General features: G+C 37.9%; 1 protein-coding gene across 1 annotated transcript in view; it reads right to left on the reverse strand.

The window, feature by feature from the left end:
• Nucleotides 1-20,286, reverse strand: part of LOC107757972 (voltage-dependent N-type calcium channel subunit alpha-1B-like) — a 109,065-nt gene extending 88,779 nt beyond the window's left edge. The window contains 3 exon segments of the mRNA XM_016575584.1: nucleotides 14,916-15,055; nucleotides 17,916-18,021; nucleotides 20,024-20,286. Of these exon segments, the coding sequence (XP_016431070.1) occupies nucleotides 14,916-15,055; nucleotides 17,916-18,021; nucleotides 20,024-20,286 (509 nt within the window).
• Nucleotides 20,287-21,265: the final 979 nt, after the last annotated feature.

The raw sequence follows: 21,265 nt of genomic DNA on the forward strand, positions 1-21,265 counted from the left end.
CATTGGAAATGACAGCACAAGCGAGGTCATAAGGATTGTAAAAACTTTCAAATAAAAAAAGGTGAAATTTTGGTGAAATATTGGTTTATTTTCCTTTACCAGAGTTTTAGAAATGTATACTTGTATTTATTGGGTATTTTAAAAATGAAATTGATCTGGGACAAGGACAAAACAATAAAATCTATGCAAAAAAGCATTTGAAAAGAAGCAAAATTGGTAAAAAATTATGAAAGCAAGTTAAAAAAAAAAGAATTGCAAGTTAAAGTCCCCAAAATTGAATAAACAGTTAGAACATTTAGCTGACTGACTGACAGAAAAATAGACAGATGCATTTAAATCTGCTTAACCATCCTGAAAGTTTGCCATTTAAGTAATCAAATACACAGCTATCACATACAAACATATCTTAAAGGTCCCATAATGTCAAAACTGAAATTTCCTGGCTTTTTTCATGATAACTGAGGTCTAGGTGCTAAGTAACTACCATATAAGTTTCAAAACAGTCAATCCACAGTCAAATGCACACAGCCTGCATAAAGTAGCTGTGATTTTTCACGAATCGTTGTGACTTCCGTAAAAAGGTGATGTCAGAACTACTCAGTCACCCGCATTAATGACCAAAGTTACCTGTGGTTGGCCTGGCGGTGCGTCACTCAGAAAACAACAGGCCAATCAGAAGAGAGGCTCATGAATATTAATTAGACAGGCCAAAATCGACCTGTTCTTTGCAGAGCTCCTGAGAGAGGAGCTGTAAAGATATATTGAGATGGTTTTTGGTACTTATACCGCAAATATATATTCTTAAGGACAACAAGACTTAAAATAAAACTCCAGAAATGTGTAAAATATGTGAACTTTAAGTTACAAACATCTTAAGTTAGCAACAAGCTGGCATAAAAACACACAAACCCTTGCTGGGAGATTAGCTACTTAATGGAGCTGAAGAGATCAGCAGTTATACTCCAGCGCAGAAAGACTCAACCGTAAAAAAATAAAACAAGCAATGAATGCAAGATTTTTCCAACAGCCTTTATGCAAACAGGACAACTGGAAGATAAATAAGGCCAGCAGCTTGGCTTTTTCTTTTTGTCTTAGCTGATGTGCCAACATCACTCCAGGCAGCATCTCCAATAGTCAGCATTTATACACAAATTAGCTAAAACAAGGCGTCAAAGTCAACCTGTCTTTAGCACAGCTGAGATGCCATTCATTATTCCAGATTAATCTTTGACTGGCAGGTTATTACTCCAGCCAACAGAAGCCGTGATGCAGTTTGTCTTTGTTTGCTTGGGCCAAACAATACAACATCAGAGAAAGCGCTATCATTAGAGGCGGAAGATCTGACAGAACAAGGTCTAAAACACCTGAAGAAAGCTCCAAGTTGAGATCAAAGAAATCCACCAGGACTTCCTGGATGCTGTCGAATTTATGAGTGGCACAATTGCAAGTTCTAACAGTTATCGCAGATTAACAAAGAGCGTCGTGAGGCGAAAAAATGCTAGAGAGGCATATTTTGCAATTAATCTAATGCAGTTGGCAAACAATTGGCACCATGCGTTCTTTATAATTCATCAGGCTTCAGAGAGGAATAAATAATGCATTTGCTCAGAGCTACTTCACAATCAGCACAAACAGATGAAATCTAGGTATGCGCTATAGACGTGAGAGATCATTTTTCAATTTTGAGACAATTTTTGAGAGCAGTACAGAACAAACACATATATCTGTGTTTTCCATTGAGCTGTTGTGCACAGTCTGTAACTGGGATGTATTATTACTTTCTCACACAAATAATGAAGTAATTTGAGGGGGACGAGGCGCAGAAAAACAATAGAAACACTTATGAAGATGGAAATTTAAATGATTGGAATAACAGAAAAAGACTTTTCATTTGTTGAATACAGTCACTGATCTGAGCGCCATTTGTTCGTGCCACTGAATGTCTCTCTGTTATACAATGTGAAATCTCTCTGGCACTCTCTCATTTTCAGTGGTCGGAGATGCAAACAGACCTCTTAATATCACAACAATAATAAAAACATATGGCACATCTGTAAATGGATTCCATAACCCCTCGGTAATGACCCTCCAGAACCCGCTGTGCAGATGAGCTATCAATTCCCTTGCGAGGCAGATTAGATTAGATAAGGAAGAGATCACTGGAATCATTATGTGCTGCTGACTGAATCTATAGAGGAATTCGTTTGCATTCTTAAAGGGACAGTTCACACAAAATTTTTGACAAAATTTTTTACAAAAATCATTTACAAAAAGACTTACGATAAACAATTTCAAGCTTGCATTTACAGGTCTTCGAAAACCATCAAAATAGCTCTGTGTGAAGAAATGATCAAAATTTAAAATTAAAATCATACATCGACATACGTTTCAAATCAAGGGAAATAATTCACTATAAAATATTACAATATTATAATATATTGATTAATAATATTAAATAGTAATATAACAATAAAATGACAATGAATTATATTTAAATGAAATAATGAGCAAGTTTATAACATTATATTTCTAGAAAGAAAACAAACAATAAGGTTAAGATAGGATTAATGCACTATATAATAAGACAAATTCACTACGTAAAATGTATTAGTGGCACAGAGCTAAATGATCATTCTCAACTCAGGCATATACACAAAAATGCAAGCTGTGTATTTAGCGTTTTAACAGTTGGCCAAACAGTTCATTAAACATGCATTTGGGCTCTATTATTCTGGGCTGGCATGGGGCACACTTACTCTGTAATTGTAGAGCACGGCTCATAGCTGAGCAGATTCGAATACAAATTACACAGCTGCAGCATCCCGGATCTTTCCTTTTCCTCATCCAATCTCTGAGACATGAATGAAACATGCATGACAGACACTGGTAAACCATGAAGCATCACAAATGGAAACTTATCTTGGGGATAACATGTACTTTCTAGGCATGTGGGAGTGGCGTCATTGTTTGGAACAGGTTTTTATACCAAAAGGCGTCTGAGTGTCCTTTTTTCCTGTAGTTATTACTTTATAATTGAACACAATGTCTAGTAGCTGCTTTAAGCCTCACTAGAAGCCATCTTCTTAATTGGCCACACTCTAGAATAAATAAGTGTTGTTTCAGAAGCTGAATTGACATATCAGGGCAGAAAGTGAAGGGCTTTTCCAACCTCTGAGCATGAAGGAAACACACACTGGAGACAGCCAGTCTCATCACCATAGAGACAAAGGTCTCCACCGCTCTCATTAGAACACTATGACAGACAGAGCATGAGAAAGGGAGAGGAACGAAAGAGAAAAAGATATGAGTTTTGGGAGCTGGGGACAAAAGAAAACAAAAGGCAAGAAAATTTGGAACATGAGGGAGCTCTCACTGCCATTCTCTTGTCAAAGGTACATACCTCATACTCAGAACTAAGACAGGCATACAAGTCTCATTTAAGACAGCACTATATCAAGACACTCCTGACCCTGACAGCCTTATACAAATCATACAAAGCTGAAGCCCTTCAAAGCAATCCATTTGACAATTCATGATATAAAGTTATCTCCAGTCATCTAACCTGATTGGATGAGCCGCATTCCAAAAATGCACGTATTTAGGATGACATTTATATTTATGCAATTTGCAGATGATTTTTCAATGTGACTTGCAACGTATTCAAGGCAAACATTTTATCACTTAACGCATTCTCTGGAAATCAAACCCATGACTATGGCATTGCTAGCACTGGTATTTGAATCCTGGAATTTGAAGTGAGAACAGAACCAAAATTGCAATTTGAATTTGAATATAAGAAAGTATAAGCAAATTCATTTAAGTTTGTCTGAAATTTCTTTAGAATGTCATATTTAAGAATGATTGAATTATAGACAGAACGGCAGATAGAACAATAAACAATAGAACGACAGACAGACAGACAGACAGACAGACAGACAGACAGATAGATAGATAGATAGATAGATAGATAGATAGATAGATAGAAACATATCTCCATGCCAACCAATGTCGGCCATGAAAGACAACATCTAGAGCAGTGTTTCCCAACCTTTTTTTAGTCGCGGCACCCTTTGGAAATTTTAACAAACTTGTGGCACCCTACAAAATTAATTTTGTCACAATATTTGAATTTCTAACTTCGATATGATCATTTGAAAAGTATAGATATTCGGTACAACAGGGAAGAACTGCAGAATATAATGCCATACAGATATTTTTAATATTATTAAAAAAAATGTGTCCATCAATGGTGGCAATCAGAAGGCTAATTTCTGATGAAGAGACCAATTTATATGACAGACTTTAATGTGGGCTCTTATTCATATGTAAACATTGTGAGATAGCTAGTTATAATGGTAATTAAACAAAGTTTTGATTTTACAGCTGGGTAATTTTGTTGCAGTAGCACGAGATAGCTTGATTTCAAACTTTGAATTGCAATTTAAAAATATTAAAAAAGGATTTTTTTGCCGCGGCACCCCGGTTGGGAAACACTGATCTAGAGTACCAGGAAATAAAATATTAAGAACTTATGAGAGCAAATAGGTCACCGGACCTCAGTAGCCATGCACTTCAAATAGAAGAATCAATCAAAGAGCTCAGTGCTCTTGTAGCTTAGTAGGCCATATGAATATTAGAATGCAAAAATAATCTGTATAAACTCTGTGAACAGTGTCCATAACATTTCCTTATCTTCACAAAAAATATACAGACCAAAGCTTGGAGTCAACTTAGAGGCCATGGTCAGATTATTCTGAAAAGTACAAAATGGAAGGCCTTAAAATAAAAATCACTAAAATCTAACAAGCGACTAATAGGTAATCATTTGTGAGCTCTGCGTAATGTGAGTGCATTCAAGCTCTTTGGACAATGACCACAGATCAATGCTTTATGTGGAGATAATGCAAGGAGTGCCAGACACAACGCATCATGTGTCTCTTGTTATGGATAACAGCTTTTCTGTGTGAGCACTCAGCTCAACACAGCTATAATCATGACTTCAGGCCATCTTATCATTAGGGAGACGTGATTGAGCGTTTAACACTTATTCATGGTCACTGATCTATGGAGAAGCCACATAATTTGTCCTCTTTGGAGGTTTTTGATCAGTCGTTTTTTAAATAAATGCAGGTCCCTTCAGCAGTGGACCAAAGCTTACAAGATTATTCTGAGAAGAACAACAGAAAAGGACTTTCAACATGAGAATAAAAATACACTATTAAGATATTAAAATACAAATTCAGAACAAGAATTTCCTGATGGATAGAAACATGCAGTGATCCCATTTTCTATACTATATATACTAATTCTAATCTATGCTATGCATATTTAAATATATATATATTAGCTGCACTTTATCTTTATGCCCCTGTTGAATATGTCTATTTGCAAGACACGTATTATACCAGGTCCCAAAAACCTTTAAAAAAAATTCGACTTTCTGTCAACCAGAGAAATGTATGTCTAGGGAAAACATGCTAGCAACAAAATAAGGTAATCGATGCAGACTGCACTCGCTGTCAGGTCTTATATTCAGTGACTAATGAGTCTCTCTCTCAACACGGCCAGCTAATAGCATTAAAGCATCATCGCTTCCTCTCGTCAACCCGACTTCCTGCTAACAGCCACTGTCGGACTCTGACGTGTATGAGCACGCAGGCCAGTGGAGTGATACAAGAAAAAGAAGAAACAGAGACTTCTGAGAAATGGATGATAAGAGGGAATGTGAATGAACGGGAAGATGAAAGAAAGAGGAGTCTGAGGGGAAAAGAAGGAGTATTCCAGAAGGCAAAAGAGAGGAGAGTGATGTAAGGAAGAGAGAGAAGTAAGCAAGAGGACCCCAGAGAAAAGGAGAAATCCTGAGGGCATTATGGGATGCGATCAGGGGACAAACAGCAGCGTTTGTCACCCACCCAATTAAGTACCAGGGTTCACACAACAAGCTATTTTTATTTGTTTGTTTGCCTGGTGATTTGCGATAACACTGACATCTGGCTACTGGACGAGCATGGCATGCTGAATAATGCATCTGCAGGGATCACGCCATCAGCGTCCACCATCTTAAACATTTACACAGCTTGATGTGTGTGCATAGGTGTGTTCAGTGAACAGAGGCGCTGTGGGTTTGCGGTGAAAGGTGACACGCTGTCACTGCAGAGGGACTCCACCCAGCAGGGTTTCCTCACACACCTGTCCGAATGTCACAGCATTTCATAACAAAACACTGCCTGACCTCAGTAGCTGTCTCATCATCCCCACTGGTCTCCAGGGATGAGCGAATAAGCCTCATCTATAGTTCATGTTGAGTACTGGAAGTGTACAGTGACTTTCATACACATTTGAGGTTATCAGAGACTATCAGAAAGTCACTAGCTGGGTTTCCATCCACATACACTGCTGTTCAAAATTTTAAGGTAAACAGAGGGACGATTTTGTTCTCCTGAACACACAGGATGGAACCGCAGATTTATTCTGAAAAGATTTCGCAATATCCTGATTTTTTCACATAAATTAAAGGGGTCATATGACGTTGCTAAAAAAGAACATTATTTGTTGTATTTGGTGTAATGAAATGTGTTTATGCGTTTTAAGGTTAAAAAAACACATTATTTTCCACATACTGTACATTATTGTTTCTCCTCTATGCCCCGCCTTTCTGAAACGCGTCGATTTTTACAAAGCTCATCGGTCTGAAAAGCGAGGTGTGCTCTGATTGGCCAGCTATCCAGTGCGTTGTGATTGGCCGAATACTGGAAGGCCAAACAAAGTAGTTTCGCTTCTCCATGATATGGCGGCGGCAACAATACTACAGCGAGAATCAAAGTTACGCCTTCTTTCTTTGCGTGAACATTTGGGCGGTGTTATGCAAATCTTCCCATACAGTGATGTAGACATGTGGGGGCGTGTTTGAACGAGGCGTTTTAGGAGGGTGTGGACGATTCTTAACTTTTATAAAGAATATCTCTTTGGGTTTGAGACTTTAGTCTTTGCAACTTTAGGGATCTTATCTATTCACGAACAGCTTGTAACACTCGAAAGAGAAAGGAAAACTTGAAATCGCATCATATGACCCCTTTAAATACGCAGCTAAGAACAGAAACAATTGCAGCTCTAACCTAAATCGCTTGGTGCTGGAAACTTGTCACAATGTGTCTGGTTAGGACACGGTGTTACACTGAAATATGATGCCCTGCATGTGAGTCTCATTTCAGTGAAAATGTTTTATTAGATACTGAGCAGGCAATAAACTGTAACTCCTAATAAAGGCCATTTTCATGATGGCTATATCGGCTTGTAAGACTAATTCTAATGACCAATAAAAAAGGAAAAAGACAGTCAATTGCTGATCCTGCTTTTTCTAAAAATGACTTTTTTCACAGCCAGGTCCATCCAACCTAAAATTGAAGAGGCTATGATTCATAGCTCTTTACTGATTTTTATATCAGTGTATTTGTTTGTTTCGCTATAGAGAAGAGCTGAATCACAAAGGTCATATATGACTCTAATGACTCTAGCCAATGCAAACAGTAGTCCTGTTACTTCATCCCTGTGTGTAAACAGGCAGTCCCTCTATTAGAGAGCCATGCATGTGACTCGGGAGAGAATGTGATGAAATATACTTCAAATTATAACCTGTTCAAAGAGAGTGAAAAGCCCGACCCAAATGGACAGGCTCTGAGATATTGTTTGCGTTTCTTTATGAGACAGAAACTGAGTTGCTTCTCATTGTTTAGGATTAAATGACAGCTGATTTCTCCAACTGCTCCCCAAACCACCAGATTTCAGACCGCTATCAGATTAAGTGCAGCAGTAGAATATTGAGTCTGGAGGTTCATTTTACATGCATGCACACACACTGTTACACAAGAGCAACCAGACACAGTGAGGTGAACCGAGGACAACTGAAAACAGAGAAGACTACAGAAAGAATTATTCCCTGGCTGTATGTCTCGGGGCACAGTGTTATTTAACCTACTCTGACCTCTTTACATCACTATGGGTGGATTCTGACGTATTGCTGGGAATAAAAAGGTCTTATCACAGCTATCTATGTGATTTTAAAGGCCTTGCCTCAAATAATAAATTACAGGGGATTCATCATTAACACTAAATATCCTCCACCTGCAACAATAGCTCAAGATAGATGCACAAAATCACTAAATAAAGGTAATAAAGGCATTCTGAAGCGAAGCGATGCATTTGTGTAACAAAATATCCATATTCAAAACTTTATAAACCATAATCTCTAGCTTCTGCTAACTGTCGTACGCGTGTCGTTCTAGTGGATCACGTAGGATGTAGGCGTAGCATAAGCTTCGCTGAGAACATGCTCGTCTCGCGAGAACCAAGTTTTGTTTACAGCAAAGGAAAACCTTTCATTCCCCTTTGGCTTATATAGAAATCCTTGGACATTTTCCTTTACAAATCCTCGTTTTGTACTTCTAATCGTGATCAGTGTTTTGTTTTACTCTCTTCACTGCGCTTCAGCATTTGTCACTTCTCACCGGCCCTGTCCCAAATGGCACACTTCATGTGCACTTGCGGTCTTGCAGACTTTCAATGGCCGCCACGTGCGTGTGTGTGTTAAGTCCACGAGACCATAGGGTGTCCCATTCGTCATTTAGGCTTTCAGAAGCACCCCCTTTGTGGCCGCTATGCGCCCTCGATGCGCACTTCTCCCAGCCCGCACTGGGGCGAGCTCCGCAGCAGACTTCTACCCGGCAGTCAAAGCGGCATTACGTCACAAAAGTGTGGACTCAGAGGAAGACCGCGAGGGTTTAGGGCGCCATTTGGGACAGGGCCCCAGAGCTTACACTACGCCTACGACACACGCTGGAACGTCACTCTCTCATGATCGTGCGAACGACAGTTAGCGGAAGCTAGAGATTATGGTTTATAAAGTTTTAAATATGGATATTTTTCTTACACAAACACATCGCTTCGCTACAGAAGGCCTTTATTAACCCAATATAACCCCCTATAATTTCCTGTCACTCTATACTGTTTCTCAATAAAAGTAGGCAAAAGCAAAAAAAAAAAAATGAGACTGAACATACAACAAAGCTCTCTTAAGGCCAAGAGAGCGGGTCCACGTACAGTGCGAGTGATGCAAATTTCGTCACCAGAATAGTATGTGCGTACTGTACGTGCACCATCCAATTTTTGTAACTACGCCTTCTTTGTACGTGCAGGTTGCACATGCGCATTGACTTGGTTTTGCACAAATCAGTTGTTCCACAAGGTGACCACATTGGCCGTTGTTTCAGAGTAGAAAATAAAACTAAAGAGACGGAGACACAAAAACAACAACAAAATGACGGAGACTGCAACAATGACAGATGGCCGCATTGACAAGCGCTTGTGTGAGAGGGTTATGAGAGAGCCGCAACTTTAAAGAGTACAAAGACATTGTATCGGTCATAACTTCTGGAAAAAAATAGAGCAGACGCCAGACAAAGATGAAGCTTTCTACAGCGCCTGCTCTAATGTGTCGTCCGCCTGCATTAATGCAAGCTATTAAAGTATACTTTGAAAGGCTGTGCGTTCGACTATACGCATATGCTAGCGCACGCGTAAAAAACTGAAGTATACTTTGGGCTTTATAAAACAGACATCTTAACACTAATTCCTGATACAATGGCCCTTATTTACAGGAGTATTTCATATACAGTATCTTCTGGGTTCAAACCTCACATTAATAGGAACATTTATAGGCTGAGCTAATTATTAAAAACGTAAAACATAGGTCGTTCTTCAAATTAAAAAATCCAAAACACAACAACAGTTGCACCAAAAAAAGTGATTTATTCTGGTTCAGATGTTCTTAAAATATCCAATAGACCTGCATAAATCCTGATAAACAGAAAAAACATATTTTTCATTATCATTTATTTTAGGAAAGTGTCTCAGTGGCAGGTTTCGTTAGAGTACATACAACCCATGCTTGGCTATTCCCACAAGAGAAAAGACTCCCCATGCTCTATGCGATTGATAAGTTAGCTGTGAAAATAACAAAGGGACACCTGCTTGAGATGCTAGTAGCAGTGAAGATGACACAGAGAGAGCGAGAGAGAGCGAGTGAGGAAGAGCTCTGCTAATTGGTTGGTATTTAATCTAAACCCCTCCCTCTAACCCTAACACCCTGCTCTCACTCATAACACACTGACACTTGTCAGACTGAAGCCCCTCGCTGTGTCTCAGTGATGTGCCTCAACAGGAGGCAGCGACAGCACGTCTATAAGCCTCTAAAACCATTCTCAGGCAAAACCTCAAAGGTTTTACACAGGCAAACCCCTCCAAACAAAACACTGCATTTCAGCTGCTGAATCACTGGGGTAAAGACGTGATTGATTATTGATATTTAATTTCACAAAGGACTGAATGCACTGAATAAACTGAAGCTGCCGTCTCTACTTGGAAGCACCTAAAGGGAGAGTTTACCCAAAAATGAAAATTCTGTAATTTATTTATCCTGATTTTGTTCCAAAACTGTATGAATTACTTTCTTTTGCGAAAAATATGTCTCAGTGTAGTTGTTGTTTCGTCTATACAGTGTATGTCAATGGGCTCCAAAGTTCTTCAACATTCTTCAAAATATCTTCTTTTTTGTTCCATAGAAGAGAGAATGTCATGCAGCTTCGGAACAACATGAGGGTGAGTAAATGATGACAGAATTTTCATTTTTGGGTGAACTATCCCTTTAAAGAGCCAGGCCTGAATGTGTGTAGTACCTGTAGTCTTGAACTAGGGATTCATGGTAAATTGGCCAATATTAGCACTTTTTTATTACCATATCGGTCTGGATTGTGATTCCCAACAGCATCGTTGATTTTGGGAAACACACTCCTGAATAGGACAACATTAGAAGCAGGCAAAACCAAACAGAATTATAATTTCGGTAGATTTGATCATATTCATTATTGGTCCTAAAGCAGAAATAATTAATGGTTATTTGGTATTGGCCAAAATCAATTCTAGTTTTTCTAATCAATTCTAATTTTAATTAATGTTTATTTTTATTAATACATATTAATACTTGATTTACTATATTAAATATGTATTACCATTAATTACAACTATTTAAATAAGAATGATTTCTAGTAGTGTGCTGTGGTAAATCAAAAATCCACATTGTTATGAGAATCAAACACTGGCATCGGAATAAACTACTAAAAATCGGTATCATGACAATCATAATCCTTAGTTTGAACATCATCAGAGATGAAGGAAAAGTAGCAACAGTGGGAGAGTTGATTCATTATGTTCCACTTCCATGCAAAATTCATGATTGTTCGATCCCACACGTCTGGTCTATGTGCTAAAAGACGCAGAAGACAGAACACACGCTATGCCATTGCCATCAAAGAGATCACAACATGATACAGTACATTCAGCAGAGAAAATCTACTCAGAGATCAATTACAAATGTGCTCATCACCTAGTTTTTAAACCCTGACAAGCATTTCAAACTGTCTTCATCAATTAATGACATTGGCACGATTAGGTCCGCACTAAGGGAGGATTGCGACACCCTGAATGTCTAAAATACTGTCTCCCTACAAGCAAATGACTTTAGTCACCCACAGGAACACACTAGTATTGACAGGTAAAGGTCCTCTGTGGCAACCACAGAAACCCAATCTACTCCCAGAGAATCGAGAGAGGGGAAATCAGGATATTGCTTTAAGAGGTGCATCTACTGCAAAATCTATTTCTTCAACAGTAAGGTGGAATAGGCTGTTAATGCAGTGAATGGGATCAATGTATATATACAATGTCTTTGCCACATACAGTTGGACACAAGTGGAGCTGGAACTAGATAAAAGAAGAAAGACAGAAGACCTGTAATAGGAATATTAAAATTTTTTGAGGGAACATGACTCAATGACTCCCCAGACTGCAGCGAACAAACAGGACAAAGCAAAAGAAAAAGCTCTGGACAGATGGTGTTTAAAATTTCAGTTTGTTTCTTGATGTTGTGCTAGAAGCAGTGGGATATTCTATACCACCTACACAGCCCTCAACAGATGGAGGAGTGAAATATAATATAAGCACGTATATTTCATGAAAAGCAGGAGATTCTAAATCAAGGGTCTTAAACTACCGCTAGTTTCATATGGACCCTCAAGCATTCATAGTCCATCCTTAAATCAAGCATGAAAATCAGTTGTTTCACTTTTTGCATTTTGGTTTGGCCTTTAATGTTGTCTTATACTGTTCTTTAATGATTCTTACACTTGCAGCAGCGAAGTATATTAACATACTATAATTTTTTAAATATGGCTTAAAAAAGGCCTAGTTGACAACAACAACAAACCTATGCTCACATCCGTCCCAAAAAATTGGGTAAACATCCGTCAAACTGCCAACAATATAGAGCCAATAACTGTATGATGAATAAAAAAAAATCATTTTGTAAAAACATTTGCATTTTTTGTTAATGTTCAACTGGCATTTATCAACTGAGTTTGAGACTCCTTTTTAAATCATGTTCTTTCAGACTTTTAAACGTGTGTATTAAATGACTCAAATTTGAAGAAATTCTCATTTCAAGATATTTACATTTAAAAAACTAAAATATATGATTACATTATGTATTATATTCTATATTTATATATATATATATATATATTTTAAATATATATATTGTTTGTATTTATTATTTATTTATTTAATTAAACTTTTTCTTCTAGGTTTATTACGAATAAGAATAAGCAAAAGGAAACAATGTGTGTTATGGGAAACAGACTTAGAAGAATATAAAATGAGTGTCTGCTTTCTTGTAATGCATTATTGGATCTCTTGGATGCATCATATATCTCAGGCTAAATTAGTATCGATAAAAATTCTCAGCTATCAAGCCTCACACCACATAACGTCTACTAACAAAAGCTCATCACAGTCTTGCTGTGATGACACAACACATTTCCTCAACATAATCCAAAGCCCTCCTCAGGACCCTTTTCTAAGGACACTCCCTAGTGGTGCCAGTAACCATACAGGGACCAGCTCCACTGTAACACCATGCCCGTCACGGCACAGTCCCTCGGGATGAGCGCATAACCCTGGGGCCCCTCAACCAGTGGAGCCAGTCATGTTGTCACACTTGTTGTCCATTTTAAATGACAAAAACTCTTCCTTCAATATCATACAAGTCTGCTGGTGATCCTCTATTGAAATAATATTACAGCGTTTATTTATTAATACACTGTCAAAAAAAAAGCAGAATGTATTGATAATTTTCTGCCAGGATTATCCATTAATTTTAGAGGCATTTCCGTTAACCCTAAAGCACAACCCAATGCAGTAAAAAATTCAAAATACAGGTAAAACACCTGTAAAATATTAATGCAGAAAATTCCTTCATAAGAATACAGTACATTGTGCCCTATTTTTTTTTTACAGATTTTTTAAGAGTGTATTTTTAATTAGATTATTTTATACTTTCCATATTCATTTTAATTTTGGTTAACCTTTTAATTATTTAGTTGTGTTTTTTGTCATTTATTTTTTTATGTCTATATATGTTTTAATTATTAATTTTAATTTCAGTTTTAATTGAATAATTTTAACATCAAGTTAAACTGAATGAAAATGAGAAATGTTTCCTTGGTAAACTACCTGAAACAAAAATGTTTTTTTATATTTTATTTTATTTCAGTCAACATTTATTTAATTTCAAGTAATTAAAATGTTTATAGTTTTCGTTTCAGTAAACTATAATAACCCTGCTACACTGTAAGAAAATTATTTGTAAATAAAAATGTTGTAAATAAAACAAAATAAATAAAAGAAGAAGAATTTTTCTACTTAAAAATGTTGTTTAATTCACATGTTATTTGCCATTTCTTTGTAACTGATTGTGAAATTTACTAGCAATTACTGATGGAAAACAGTTTCTACACCAACATTTTTCAGTGTACTAAACAATAATTTAATCGATACTTAGTGAAAATAGCACTGCACTACACCGTATGAGAAAATCCCTTGTGATAATATGACTTTTTTCACTCACAAATATTGGAAATGCAACTAAAACAATTGCAATGCAATAACCACCATAAGTTCCACAGTAACAGGAACATCTAAACAAACAAGCTGCATCCTGGGATTGAATGTTCGCCTCCTTTTCAGAAACACTTCAAAAACAACCAAAGGTAATACAGTGATATTTGTGGGCAAACAATGCTGACAGCAAAAATCATCTACACCAGATTATAATGCTTTAAATAAGGATCAGTATGTCCCCTCTGTATGCCTTGCTGGAGATGAAGTAGCTTCCTCTCCACCCCATTACACCTCCAAAGCACCAGGCAGTTGTACTACTGGAGCGCAAGCCATATCCCCTGCTTCCAGACCCCTGGTCTGACTGCAGGCAAGATTCACAAACATCATTTATCTATGTACAGGACCTCCGCTACACTGCCTGTGCCAGGGTCAAGCAGACCAAATTGCTTTTCAACTCCACTGAGATTTTTGTCAACAATAGCACGAAAATGACAAAACAATTGGCCATTTCCTTTTGTGACAGACCATGGCCAAATGTTTTATATCTAATGCTTTCCTCTGGTTTATAGTTTTACACTGGGGCACAAGCCATATCCCCCACATCCAGACCCCTGGCCTGACTGCAGGCAAGATTCACAAACATCATGTATCTATGTACAGGACCTCCGCTCTACACTGTCTGTGCCAGGGTCAAGCAGACCAATCTGCTTCTCAACTCAGTTCCACTTGAGGTTTTCGTCAACCATAGCATTAAAATGACAAAACAATTGGCTTTTTTTTTTCTTGTGACAGACCATGCCCATATGTTTTATATATAGCACTTTCCTTTAGTTTAAAGTTTAAAATTGACATTAAAAACTTACAGTAACTATTCAGTGAGTGACAATCTGAAGAATATTTGAACTTACCCCGTCAACACAACAACAAAATCCATTACATTCCACCCATTGTGGAGGTAGGAGCCTTTATGAAAAGCAAAGCCTAGAGCGATGATCTTGATCCCGGCCTCGAAGCAAAATATTCCGATGAAGTAGGGTTCAGTGTCATCCTGTTATGAGTGAGGAAAGATATGAGTAGATATTCATACAAAATAAGACACAAGACGCAAGTTTACAATGAAAACTAAATGTAAAGAGAATCAGAAATCTCTCAGTGGCAACCGCACTGAATATTTTACAACTTTCATTAAACTGTTGTTCTTCCATAGAACACTACAGCAATGCAATACAGTAAAATAAAGCAAATTAAAGGTGGAAAATAGGGAGCCTTTTGCTATAAAATCAGCTATTTTATATTTAAAGCAAATACCTCTAATACCAGTACATAAGTGAATCACATATTCAACCTTACTATGGAAGTAAGATGCTGAGACAAAAACGAAATCAAAGAGTAAGCAATAGATTTTTAAAATAATATAGCATATGTAAGCGCTCATTTTTGTTTAAAAAAATCTCTTATGTGATACAGAATAACACAGAATGCTAAAAGTCCTAGAGGACAGTCCATTTTAAGTTTATTATCCTCTTTTATTATAGACGCTGAAATGTCAATCAAATGTCAAGCATCATCAAAGATCTGTGGATCAGTTTAGGAGGGCTGTTAAGAGATCCACTGCTGAATGACCGACAGCAGCTCACAAAGGATCGAAGTGTCTGCTAAATGAATAATGCAAATGTGGGCTGCACAAACTGTTGACCTACAGTAATAACTGCTATTTAAAAAGACTTTGGTGAAAACAATGAAAAGTTTAGAAAGTAAAAGCTTTCTGCATTTGAATAGAATTTTTTTTTTATGGTAATGCTCCAAAAGAGACTAGAACATAAAGAATAAGGATACTCAAATGACAGTTTTATGTTTATGTTTTAAATTGCTGTTTAGGGTGGGAAAGTCCAACTTACCAGTCGTTTTGACATGGGTGTCTTGTCTAAAGCTGGTAAATGCTGCTCTAGGCCCAGTACAATGCAGTTTGCTATAATGGTGGCGAGAATCATGTACTCAAATGGAGTGATGGCGTTAAGGATATAAATATTTGGAATTAATTCACAGCAATAACATGATCATCAAGCAAGTTTGTCAACTAGAAATCAATGAAGAACAGTATAAAGAATAAATGACTGGCATTTAGAGCTAATATACACTTGAAGGTGTCTATGACGCAGTTCACAAAGCTCTTGCCTGAGTCATATGGTACCTGAGATGAAGAGAGACCGTTTTTATCAGTAATTCTCGTTAATGAGCCACCTAGATTTTATTGGACAAATATTTAAAATGCACCGTATTATAACTCCACTGTAAGTTTTTTCATGAGAATTATTGATTAAAAACTCTCTCACTTCATCTCATGCACCTTTTGGCTCAGTCAAGAGCTGTGTGAACTGCGTCATTCCTCACAGAGCTGCTGGTTAGTGGGGAGGAGGATAATTATTTCCCGTGGCACTCCTCTAAACACATTTGCGTCAGGCTTGTAGACTCATTGTAGTCTGAACATAAGGACAACCTCAATAAATGGGGAATTTGATTAATTATACTCCCTTAGTGCTTAAAATTAAACCAGTTCTTGAGAACTGGGACAAAACAGGCAAAACAAATAAAAACAAAAAATGGTTTATGTATCAAGGAAGTATTTTGGGTTATTTCATTCAGCTTCAGCATGTTCGGAGGTATTGAACTGGATGTTTGGGTACAATTTCCATTTCTCACAAAATGTGTTTTACCCACCATTATGGTTCAAACGGATTTTCAGCTCCATCTAATTGATTTCACAGGTAAGGCTGGCAGGTGAAGCTGTTAGACATGTTTTGTACCGTATCTCAACTATCAGTGATTAGCTATAGTTTGTTTGATGAAACAACTCATTGCTTGATTGTTTGTGACTATGACTAAAAACAGAACTTGATAACAATTTTAGCATTTGGTTAATTTATTTTATTTTTGTATTGGTCAATCAGTGTTGGCCTTCTCATTTTTAAAAAATGCAATTTTTTTGCTGCAAAAACTACGGTGGCCGAGAGAGCTCAACGCGCTGCAACTTAAGAAAACACATGCAAATTGAAAAAACACCAGCAAATTAAGAAAACATCTTCATCAGTTTGACAACACACACGCTGCAAATCCTCACAACACATGCAAATGAAGAAACGCGCTGCAAATCCTCACAACACATGCAAATGAAGAAACGCGCTGCAAATCCTCACAACACATGCAAATGAAGAAACGCGCTGCAAATCCTCACAACACATGCAAATGAAGAAACATTAAAGGTGGAAAATAGGGAGCCTTTTGCTATAAAATCAGCTATTTTATATTTAAAGCAAATACCTCTAATACCAGTACATAAGTGAATCACATATTCAACCTTACTATGGAAGTAAGATGCTGAGACAAAAACGAAATCAAAGAGTAAGCAATAGATTTTTAAAATAATATAGCATATGTAAGCGCTCATTTTTGTTTAAAAAAATCTCTTATGTGATACAGAATAACACAGAATGCTAAAAGTCCTAGAGGACAGTCCATTTTAAGTTTATTATCCTCTTTTATTATAGACGCTGAAATGTCAATCAAATGTCAAGCATCATCAAAGATCTGTGGATCAGTTTAGGAGGGCTGTTAAGAGATCCACTGCTGAATGACCGACAGCAGCTCACAAAGGATCGAAGTGTCTGCTAAATGAATAATGCAAATGTGGGCTGCACAAACTGTTGACCTACAGTAATAACTGCTATTTAAAAAGACTTTGGTGAAAACAATGAAAAGTTTAGAAAGTAAAAGCTTTCTGCATTTGAATAGAATTTTTTTTTTATGGTAATGCTCCAAAAGAGACTAGAACATAAAGAATAAGGATACTCAAATGACAGTTTTATGTTTATGTTTTAAATTGCTGTTTAGGGTGGGAAAGTCCAACTTACCAGTCGTTTTGACATGGGTGTCTTGTCTAAAGCTGGTAAATGCTGCTCTAGGCCCAGTACAATGCAGTTTGCTATAATGGTGGCGAGAATCATGTACTCAAATGGAGTGATGGCGTTAAGGATATAAATATTTGGAATTAATTCACAGCAATAACATGATCATCAAGCAAGTTTGTCAACTAGAAATCAATGAAGAACAGTATAAAGAATAAATGACTGGCATTTAGAGCTAATATACACTTGAAGGTGTCTATGACGCAGTTCACAAAGCTCTTGCCTGAGTCATATGGTACCTGAGATGAAGAGAGACCGTTTTTATCAGTAATTCTCGTTAATGAGCCACCTAGATTTTATTGGACAAATATTTAAAATGCACCGTATTATAACTCCACTGTAAGTTTTTTCATGAGAATTATTGATTAAAAACTCTCTCACTTCATCTCATGCACCTTTTGGCTCAGTCAAGAGCTGTGTGAACTGCGTCATTCCTCACAGAGCTGCTGGTTAGTGGGGAGGAGGATAATTATTTCCCGTGGCACTTCTCTAAACACATTTGCGTCAGGCTTGTAGACTCATTGTAGTCTGAACATAAGGACAACCTCAATAAATGGGGAATTTGATTAATTATACTCCCTTAGTGCTTAAAATTAAACCAGTTCTTGAGAACTGGGACAAAACAGGCAAAACAAATAAAAACAAAAAATGGTTTATGTATCAAGGAAGTATTTTGGGTTATTTCATTCAGCTTCAGCATGTTCGGAGGTATTGAACTGGATGTTTGGGTACAATTTCCATTTCTCACAAAATGTGTTTTACCCACCATTATGGTTCAAACGGATTTTCAGCTCCATCTAATTGATTTCACAGGTAAGGCTGGCAGGTGAAGCTGTTAGACATGTTTTGTACCGTATCTCAACTATCAGTGATTAGCTATAGCTTGTTTGATGAAACAACTCATTGCTTGATTGTTTGTGACTATGACTAAAAACAGAACTTGATAACAATTTTAGCATTTGGTTAATTTATTTTATTTTTGTATTGGTCAATCAGTGTTGGCCTTCTCATTTTTAAAAAATGCAATTTTTTTGCTGCAAAAACACATTTTTGTCAGATAAACAAGACGTCAAATGTCTTGTTTGTTCATTAAATGTTAAGAAACCAGAATCGAAATGTTAATTCTAATTTTTATTCACTTGTGGTAAAACTGGGCATTTTACATTTAGACGCTCAATTGGCCTCCATCACTTCCGCATTTCCCTGGACGAGTTTTAAATGCGTATGTGTTTCAGCACCTTGGAGAGCGACTAAAACAGCCCCTCAAGCTTTTTCACGTGAAAGGGAAATACTCAAGTTTCGCGAAATCATTAACATTCGGAACAATTCAGATTTGAGGACCCCATAACTTTAAAGCACTAACCTGTTCCGTTTAAATTGGTTAGACTATCAACTTTATTGCTTTTTGACTGCATTATACAATATAAGCTGCGAAAGCTATATTCTAACGTATTATAACGCAGGTATATCTCAGTTACTTTATGACTGGTATTCCCAGGGGCAAGTCTCCGGAGACTGCACAGCAATTTAGGCAGCCTAATGCAAGAGCTGTTTTGGTTGCCATGAGCGACAGAGAGGCTCGTTTCCTGACTGAAAAGAATCAATACCGCAATGACTGGATGTGAAAGGGACGAAAACAATAAAAACTCTAAATGACATTTTACGTCGCGAGACTTGCATTAGCCTATATATCGCATGCAAACAATTACGAATTACATGCCAGTCACAAATATACTTAAAGATAACCTGAGCCCTTTTCCAGAGGCATTTCGTGAAAGGAAAGCGACTGATCCCTTTTGTAATAATGTTTGCTCCATTAGCGAGACAACACCCTGCATGCTGCATGTCATTTAAATCCAATAAGAGTGATTGTAACCGACACGATATTAGCATAACTGCTTATGTGTTGAATAAAACGATGCCTCTATTTCCGCCAAAACTTTCGCGACCTTAACAATTGTTTTACTACGACTGATGGGTGAACCAGAATTATTGGTCTGTTTGCAGTACTATTTTGCCCTCTTACAAGTGCCTGTGATTTATGTAAAGGATATGGCCACTCTGTTATTTTCTTTGCATATTTCCGAATAATATTATCTTCGCTGAAGATGAAAAGGGATCGGTTGACTGAGAGATAGTTCTGTTTGACCGGTATCGGGTTGTATATGGCCATTGTCCGGGCTCTTTGGGCCATTGTTTGCTTATACATCCTCTGTCCGCCCGGGGGGCCTGGCTGCCGGCTGGCCCCTCTGCCTGGACCAGCTGGAGAGCCACCGCCTCCATACCGGGTCGGGAGATCGTCTTCGAAGCGATCCATTCTAGAAACGCGCAGATTTGACTATAAAAATCCAAATTCACATCAGACAGAGAGTAAAGAAGAAGCATCACAACGCGCGATGTAGTCCCAGCCACGAGTTCTTCTCATCTGTACAGGTCTGGCATCCACAAGAGCTTGTTCAGCCACCACACACACACACACACACACAGGGAGTTCCTTAAAGTATTCCAGCCATTCAGAGCACATCTAAACACATCTCTGTTATGAACCGAACGCCAGTTAAAGTTTATCGCTCCACGGTACACAATCCACCAAAAAGCGACCGGTCAAATCTAATAAGGATCATTTTCACGCCTCACTCGAAGGATTTAGATAATCAGCCATGCCATGAAATAAGTCCAGCCAGCAAAGGTCCCTTTACAAACTGTGGTGCGATTGAATGGAGTCAAGCCCACAGATTGTAAGATCCTGCTTCCCTGCGCGCGATGCTGTTGCAGATGCTTCGATGTTTTCCTCCGATGTTGCCTGCACTCTTCGCTCTAACAGATGATAACACACGCGGTCCGTCACCCTCGCGTTTATATCGTTGAAATGAAAAGGCGCAAACGATATTAACACCCTTTTTCCACTGGACCGTAGCCTGGCGATGAAATTGTAACCAATTTCTGCAGCCGCTGCTTCTTCTAAAACGGATCACGTGACTGTGAAGCAGCGTGTCAGTGGCTCCACCTGTACCGCTACAGTATCCATGGCACTGGGGCAAGAGGGGAAAATACAGCATGTAGCCTACCCTTCCAGACCCCGGCAGTGAATTAAACGTTACTCAAACGATTTGGACGGTTACTTTAAAGCAAGTTAACCAGAATTCGACACACTCTGTGAGAGATTGGTGCGTCTGCACTTCCCACAACTGTATCGTTGATTTAGAAAAGGGTGGAACCGGCGGGTGGGGTAAATCCGCCTCACTTGAAGGATTTAGATAATCAGCCATGTCATGAATTACGTCCACCCAGCGAAG

This window comes from Sinocyclocheilus rhinocerous, unplaced genomic scaffold (genome assembly GCF_001515625.1).
Source record: "Sinocyclocheilus rhinocerous isolate Xijiao unplaced genomic scaffold, SAMN03320098_v1.1 scaffold1948, whole genome shotgun sequence".
NCBI lineage: Eukaryota > Metazoa > Chordata > Actinopteri > Cypriniformes > Cyprinidae > Sinocyclocheilus > Sinocyclocheilus rhinocerous.